Source organism: Protopterus annectens, chromosome 4.part1 (assembly GCF_019279795.1).
Source record: "Protopterus annectens isolate FY-2018-M chromosome 4.part1, PAN1.0, whole genome shotgun sequence".
Classification (NCBI taxonomy): domain Eukaryota; kingdom Metazoa; phylum Chordata; order Ceratodontiformes; family Protopteridae; genus Protopterus; species Protopterus annectens.
In genome coordinates, this window is record NC_056734.1 from 360666766 (window position 1) to 360675938 (window position 9173).

A 9173-nucleotide genomic window follows, 5' to 3' on the forward strand; every position below is an offset into this window, starting at 1 on the left:
AGAAAAGTCTGACTTTAATAATGTGAAAATGCACATTTGTAAGTATTACAGCTTCACGGTTTGGAACATCAGCTACTGTGCATCACATGTTTTTGGACAAGTGCATGTGAGGACAGATGAGCATAACAGAACTGTGCTTGTCCCACATAACTACATACTCTTCTGCAACACCTATCTACTGTCACTCATGTACACTGCATTACTGTGAGTGACATGTACTAGAGTATGGGATGTCAAGGACAATAATATCTGTAAAACAGTGGATTGTCAAGCAAGCATTCATGACAATTTATACTGGGATGACTGCATGCAAACGGTAGCCATTTATTGTGTCATTGTCAGCTGTCTTGGCTCATGTTTGCATAATACAAGTAGACCCTCCCTAAATGACAATGCACTTCTGAATAACATTTATGGTTTATGTGTGAAAAGGTTACACACCACTGTAACAAAATTGCAAGTGTAACCCACTTGAGTCCTTAACAGAGTTAACATCACTCTGAAAACCAGATACTTTGCAAAATTTCATTAACACATACAGAAGTTGTACAACCTAATCACGGAATTGTTTTGTTTATTCTTTTTTTAAAAATCTCCCTGAAGTGCACCTCTGGTAAGCTCGTTTGTGCAGTGGATGGCAAAGTATTAGTGCATGCGCAATAATATCTTAAAGTGTTGAACTTAGAATAGGGATTAGCAGTAGTCTATGGTGCTCCATTAAAACCTTTGCACAAATAAGTAGTGTACACACACAACCATGTATGAATCTGATGGAATACAGAACTGATGCATGTTATGGTCATGATTTACACATTTGTCATGACATTTGCAGTTCTTCATATGTATGCTACAGGTGCATTATGAAACATGACGGACAGAGCATGTTATTGCTGGTGGAAGCATGGCTTATGGAAAGATTTTTGAATCAAGATGTTTATTTAATGACATGGAAGGGGTGGGGGGCATTTGCAGACAGGACTACACATACAGGAATATTAAAATTAGCTTACAGTTCATTTCTGCACATATTTGTGTTGCATTACTCTTTGATTTGTCATTATAATTACTCAGTTAAGGTCTGCACAAAACAGTGCTTCCGATAGGGAGCAAGCTGCAAATACATTAATGCAGCAACAGTATAACAGTGTGTTAATAGTGTGTGTAGCCACCACTTACACACAAACGAGTCATACAAAACATTCAAGAACACTTCAGCATATATCTTGATTCGAACACTGATAATATTCCAAAACTAATCTACATACCAGAGTATTATCTAACCACACCACATAGGAACTCCAAGTTCAAAAGCTGATAACAGACCAAAGCAAAGGAGAATGCATGCGTCAGTCTTCATTGCACTCACAGCAACTGTAAAATCCCATTACATGCACATTACATCCAGTAGCACAATACATTTAAAACAGAAAACTTGATGAGAGACAAGTGGGAACAAATAAACACAGAGACAGGGATACAGCAAAGAATGTTATATTTTTCTGGGCCATCTTTACGGTGTGTCAGTATTATGTTAAGTTATCTGTCATACTATGTACAATCAAGTGTTTCCAATAGGGAGCAATCAGGGCTCAGAAAGCAGAAACATGAGACACACAGGATAATGGTGGATTAGTAAGACATGTAAACAGTTACATGCATAATAATAATAATACAAGTAAAAAAATTCAAATACGACTTTCACAGATTTCTGGATTCAAACCCTTGACACCATGCAAAAAAGCATTTTAAAGACATGTAAATTATATTAACACACCACACAAGAAATGTCACTTCACAACCATAATTTTACTAGTTTGAATGTACAAAAATAATGAGGCAAGGGAGAATGCAGGCATCTTCATCACAGTAATGACAATTTCAACATTACATAGGGTACACATTACAGCCACCAAAATAATAAGTGATTCAATGCAGAACACAGATGTGTTATGCTAAGGTATTATGTTTCATGACTTGCACATTTGTCAGGAAGCCAGGAATTTTTGGGCAACATGCTTCCTACCAATAATTGTGAATGGAACAACAGATTGATGACACAGAAGGGGGAAGAGAGACAGAAAGGGAGAGATGGATGCAGGGAGCAAGTAGAGTATGACAGAAGCAGGAGGATGGCGACTCAAAACAACATGAGGCAGCACCTACACATAAAACAGTAAACAGTCAACAACAGTTTGAAATATGTCTGGATTAGACTCCTTGAAACTATGCAAAACTCATTCTACAGAACTGAGCATTATCTAAGAATGACACAGAAGAACTCCTGCTTATCACACAACTGAAGTGACTGTGACAACTTATTGAAACAAAAGTGGTAGAGACAGAGACAAATACCAAGAGTTGTGTTTCTAGTACATTTTAGGACCATCTTTCCTCATTATTAATCTGTCATGTTCTGTACAATAAAGGGAGTAAGAAGGGGTAGGAGAGCAGAAACAAGGTTAAGACACAGGCAGGATAAGGCTGGTTTACCAAGTCTCACGACTGGGGATGGAATGCGGTCACCAATGCCTTTTTCCTGCAATATTAAAAAGCTAAGTTTATGAAATGTTATAACTGGATATAAATACAGATGTTTGCAGTTAAACATATGATAGGGAATACAAAATTACATGAATACAAAATGACATGACATAATAATGTGCCATATAGTTATAATCAAACACCTGACACTAAGAAAAAGTCTACAGACAGGAGAATTATGTCAACAAACCACTTAAGAACAACTAGTTCAGTACATTTAACAGCCTAAGAACTTTTACAGTAACTGTTTCAAAGTAGTGCTTTTACTCTGACTTACCTCTGTATTCCTGCAGTGCAGATGATTTAAGTACATTTGCACTAAGTGAACGTAGACAGTGCAGATGAAATTAAAATATTCAGCTTTTGCCACAGGGTAGTAAATGACATTCACCATCACCCAGCACAGGTGTGCAATGCCAACTCTACACAAATGCTGAAGACAAAGTAAAGGCTTTTTTGATGGCCATTTATGGCCATATGCATTATGTGTTATTCTATTTGTTTGACCAAATTAAATGTGCGAAAAAGGGGTTGATAGGACAGTGGTGAAAATGGGGAAGGGGCAAGCACAGGACACAGGGGAAAGAATACAGGAATTTGTAAGTTGGTGTTGGGAGAGCATCACAGCTATCCACTTCTTCACAATATAAATATAGAACTGTACAAAGAATTTCATAACTTTAGAGAGTCACCACACCAGACATGGAGAACAACAGAACAACGTCATATCGCCAATACCAAATTAAGTGTATCAATATGACACACAAACGAAATGGAGCTCTACCTATGGGGCATATGTTTTGCAGACAGAGGAATGTTTGGGAGGGTGTTTAGGAATCAGAGAGTCAGGTAGGTAGGGTATGTTAGGTAGCAGAAGCAGACATGCAGGGATGGTTATAGGCAAAAAGATTTTGGGGCACCATGATTTGGGACAGGTAGGGGACATCCAGCTTGACAACAGTAAGAATGTAGTCCTCACCCATCATCAATGTCTCCTGTGTCAGTTGTCTGTGTCAGTGCCAAACATGGCATCATTTTGGCAATACATTGCAGAACCTTTCCAACTCTACTCATTCGGACACCAGTGCCCCTCTCCATTGTGCCCTCCACCAGCCAGTCAACTCCTGACTGACAAAAATTGCCACCTCCACTACTCTGCTCTTGGAGGGTACCACAGCATGCAGAGCTACGTGATGCAACTGGAGCACAAAGAGCAGGCATTGGGGAGATAATGCTGGCAGGCTAAAAGCCAGACATGCTAGGTCGGGGTGGGCAATTAATTTTCCCAAGGGGCCACATGAGAAACTGGGACTGTTTTGGTGGGTTAGATCAATGATACACCCTCACACCTCCAATAACCCTGCCCATTTACTCCCCTCTCTCACCCTCTTTTTCTGGGTTCCCTATTCTATGATCGAAGACGCATTCTTTCAAATGCGTCTTGATCGAACTTGAAAGCAAGAAACAGCATATAAACAAATGATTTCCCCGGGAAAGAAATCGCTTGGCCTCCTTCGTTATTTTGGCATTTTAGTCACTGCAGTGCGATCTCGGTGTTTTTATATTTAAGTAGGGAGCACAGCCCACAACGTCAGGGGGTGTGGGGTTGATGCCCCCCACTTTATGTAATGTTTTAAAGTTTTTTGTTTTTTTTTTCCTTTTTTGGAACAGCAATTTTTTTTTTCCCTGGGAAAAAAAAAATCGCTGTTCTAAGTGCTCGGGATTGTAAGCTTTCACTTACATGGGGTCGATAAATCAGTGTTCGCTTTTTTAAGCATTCGATGATTTAATATAGACCCTTTTTCCGTTCCTGTCAACAACCCCCTCCTCAGCCATTCCAGTATTTCACTACTTGGCTATTTCTTTCCAGTTACCATAAACACTGTTCAAACCCGTCAGTGTGCATACTGCTTTCTTATTTACTTCTACAATGACTACAGATATTGAAATAAAATAGCATAAACACTAACAGCCAATTGCTAAACAAATACAGTCCTGCAATGAAAACAGACTTAGCATGAACAGTAAACTTCTCCGCCCTTGAAACACAAGCAGTAAACTTCTCTACCCTTGAGACTCACATTAATTGAAATGGCATTAAAACCCACATTTAAAAAATGCATTTGGCCAGTGGAAGACTAAGTTTACCTTTGGGCTATTTTCAAACCATAGGCTCCTTGCACAACTTTTTGGGGCCATGCATACATGTATGTGCTCTTTGATTCACTTTCCTGGTTGAATTAAATTATATTCCAGCACCACTTGTTAGAATGCGTTTTAAATTTGTAGTTTTGAACATTCTTCTAGTAAGCAATGAAACAAAATGTATAGGATCACAGGAGGTTACTAGGCTAACAGCCCTAGAGGCCTTACAAGCCTAGCCAAGAGTTTATCCCCAATAAGAAACCTTACAGTCAGCATCTGTCGCCGCTGTCAATGAGGGACACAGGTGGAACCCCTGGGACAAATCTGTGGTCTCCCATCCACTCATCAAGGTTGCACTTGAAGAGGGTCAGCGAGGTGCTCTGTTTGACGTGTATGGGAAGTCTACTCCAGAGACGGGGCAGCCTCTGGGAGACAAACCTGTCTCTCCAGCTGGTTTTGTTGATGTCGCATATTACATTCAGGCCTTTTGAGCGGGTAGTGCGTAAGGAGTTAGACTTATGGATATGGAACATCTCTAGTAGGGCAGGGTCTGAGATTGCCTTGTAAGAGAGACACAGGTCACCCTGAGCAATCTGTAGAATGATATAGACTTGAGCCTGTCTGCATAAGAGAGGTGTTGAAGACCACGGATTCTCTTTGTGAGGTATTTCAGTGGCCTTTCCAGTTGGTGCAGATGTTTGGAGAAGTATATCCCAAACGAGGCATTATACTCAATTACTGGTATAATGAGGGAGGAGTATACAGAGGTAATAACCTCCTTTTTTCTGGATGCAATCTCTTTACTTATGAAATAAACCAAGTAAAAGGCTTTTCTGACCACTGCCGCTACATGATGGTCAAATGTGAGGTTATCAAACTGAGTGCCCAGGTCTCTCACCACAGGTTGTGTGCTTACGGGGTTGCCGTTGATGAGATAATTAGTAGGGGTTGTGTTTTTGCCAAATGGTATGATGATACATTTTTCTGCATTTAGCTTGAGGCCATGACTTTGGCACCAGTCATTATTTGCTGCCAGACCCACTTGCAGTATTTTAACATCATTTGGGGAGTCAATGACAGCACCCAACTTACAGTCATCTGCAAACTTGGTTAGCCACAGGCCTTTTGTCTTTGCCTGGACCTCTGAGAAACAGATGCCAAACAGTAGGGGTCCCAGGACAGATCCTTGGAGAACTCCACTAGTGACAGGTCTGCTATCGGAGGTGGAGATGCCTATTTTAACTTTGAGGGCCCTGTCAGTGAGCCAGTTGGCCACACACCTGACAAAATAGGGATTTACGCCAAGTTGTGTTAGCTCTTCGATGATGGCCAAGTGGGGGATTGTGTCAAAGACCTTGGCCAAGTCAAGGTAGGCTGTATGTACTGACTTTCCCTCATCCAGGGCCATGATGACAGTCTCAAAGAAACCAACTAGTCTACCATGCACAGCTCACACCTGTCTGAGAAGCCAGGACATACTGTTAACACAGTGCTCAACTGTACTCATGCAAACACACACACGCACATTACCTGCCCATACAACCTCACACAAACGCACTGACTTATCTAAGCAGTACTGCTATACATATCTTGCTACCGGCCATGAAAACTAGATACTCAAAGAATAAAATTTTGTTTTAATTTCACACACTTCGTTGGTGTCTGGCTTGTCCTCCTGTACCCCACCCCCACACCTTGTGCAAGTGATGATGACTGTCCTTTGCAAACTTCTGCGTGACATTAGGTTGCATATAGGTCTGATGCTCAGAAAGGATAGCTAACACTTGCTTACTCAAACGCTCCATTAATGGAAATGGATTGCAGAAGAAATGTTTTTATTCATAATCAGTTGTGAATGGCTGCTTATGTAATTGCTGACACTCTTTATACTTCTGTTAATATTCTTAGCAATGCAGACAAACTAGATATTTAAGTATTGTTTATTGGTATACTTGTGCAAATGATGCTACCATTCACCTGCTCACTGGTCTATATACAGTGGTCAATCGAAATGCTTGAGGCACAGTATTGGGCAAAATCTACAGCTGTATATTGCAAACATTAGTCATAAGTTATTACTGACATTACTGTTCACCTGGAACATGTTCCACCTTAAGGACATATCAGAATTTGCATATGACACACACATTTTATGAACAATCATACCCTGTAACTTCTGGCTTGGCTCTTGGAGCCCATTAAGAGCTGAGGTGGAGTCAAATGGGGGAAAGAAACTAATAAATGCAATGTATCCTATGTTCAGCTGTAGGTCTAAAGCCCAAAACACGCAGTCTAAAGTATCATAACACCACAGCATAATCAGATGAGAGCCTCCAACAATAATATTAACAAAACTAAACTTTTTGAAACTACCATTCAAGTTATTCACAACAACAAAAGATCCGTCAGTAAAAATTTTCAACTGAATGATACATTCACCAATTAAAGTAAGGAGAATCTCATCTGGGTTAATACTAAGGGGGACTGACAGATTTACTGAAATCACTAAGCCTTCATTCTTGACAATCACTTCACAAAACTGAGTTTGGTCTCTGTATGGACAATACAAATTTGCTTTCCTTCACAACTACAGATGAGCAGATCACTTACCCAATTAACATACGCACCTGCAATATATTTTAAACATCCGAACGTGAAAACACACCTAAAAGTCTTGAGATTCACAATAAATTTACTGTAATTCATAGTGCTCAACCAATCAGGGACAAATTTCAACAGAATCAGGGAAAAATCCAGAAACTATCAGGGACACTTTAAAAATATTTGTACTACTAGCATAAGAGAATGTAAGTTAATATGCATTTTCTGAAGTACAGTAAGTCTATACTGCAAATTATTGTCATTTTTATTAAGTGCAATGAATGCACCACCATAGCTCTCAACCTTGCATCTCCAAAATGAGGAACGCTCACCCTCATAACGTGGAACAAATGTGCAAAATGTGGAACACATACTATTGGCTTACTAACGACCTCAACTAGGAATGTCCATAGGATGGTTAAAATATGCTGGTTTTACTTATAAAGAAAATCCTTTAATAATTAATATGATTAATTTCTATTTACTATGGATTTCACTTAAAAAAATTCCTAACACTGAATGTGTGACAGACTCTTTCAGTAAAGAACTTCGAGGAACATGAACTTTTTAAGACACCAAATGAGGTACGTTCCTCGTAATAAGGTACACTTGAGAAGTATGTGCACCACCTTTTCCCCAAAAGTCACCAGTTATTAGTTTTAGGTTGGTTTAACAGGGACAAGGAAAACTGAGACAAAATCAGGGACAGTTGACAGGTATTTCAACCTGCTTCTTGTTAAAGTGATCTTACAAGTCGTCGATCTTGACACCATTCATTTATTTTTTCAATAAAACTAGAAGAGAGTGTTTGAATGTTATAAGAAGAGGAGTACTGCTTATTAATGCTGGAGGTTTCAAGCCCCATACAGTTACTGCTAAACGTAATTTGTGTAGTATCACCCTCACAATATAGGCAGTACAACAGAAAGCTGAAACACGTGTGTGTGTGTGTGTATATATATACACACACCCACACACACACACACACACACACATAAAATTGCTCGAACTTTATTTTGTTTTTAACTTAACAAAAACATATATAAACAGTTTGCTGTGCCTAAAACTGGCTATAAATGCAGGAAGTCCACCCACAAGAAAGCTGTGGACAATAACATTAAAAACTCATATGCGTGCTGTAAGACAGCATCACAGAAACCGTGTGCATAACTACTAACTGCTTAATCACAAGTAACCTTCTACAAAGGCTAATCATATTTGCACCAATCACTGTTGTACTAAAGTTTACAAATGTCTGTTTACTTAAACCTAAAATTCAGAAATACATAATTTGACATACCATGTTCAAGCAAAATGACTCCCCTTTTCCACCGATCAAAATGAACGTTTAAAACTTAAGTTTTAAACATTACTAAGAAATCTTAAAAACATAGCCACGAAATGTCAAAATACACAACTTCCTGTAAGTGAATGAAAATATCCGCCGCAAATCGATAAAACTGTCGTAAGATTCTCCGCGCCAAGTTCACCTTTCTAAATTTGTCTTGATTGGTTAAAGAGTATTGCACAAACAGGGAATTATTGCCTAAAAGCTGATAAATTATGCTGCCCGTGTACGTTTTCGTGTTTATGGAAGGTTATGTAGGTGTGTGTTAAAATAAAAATTAGTAAAGCATACCTTTCAACCGTCCAGATTTTCCCCTCATATTTTAGGTCTATATCTGTTAAAATTTGTGTTTTTCTGGCAAATCACTGAGAAGATTTGCGGATTGAAGTCACTAAATAATAACATACATTTGAGTATCATACTTCAAATCTTTCAGAAAATGAAATGTACGTCAATAGAAACACTGTTTCTCTAAAAGTTTATAAGAGCAATATTTAAAATATGTCCCTATTTTTGGGCCTTTGTCCCCCCAATTTTG

At 39.0% G+C, this 9173-nt stretch overlaps 1 protein-coding gene across 1 annotated transcript in view; it reads right to left on the reverse strand.

Moving 5' to 3' along the window:
- Positions 1–8756, reverse strand: part of DNAJC19 (DnaJ heat shock protein family (Hsp40) member C19) — a 630746-nt gene extending 621990 nt beyond the window's left edge. Inside the window, exon 1 of the mRNA XM_044070178.1 lies at positions 8588–8756. Coding sequence (XP_043926113.1) covers positions 8588–8590 — 3 coding nt within the window. The 5' untranslated portion in view covers positions 8591–8756. The remainder of the gene's footprint in view (positions 1–8587) is intronic.
- Between the last annotated feature and the right edge of the window lie 417 nt (positions 8757–9173).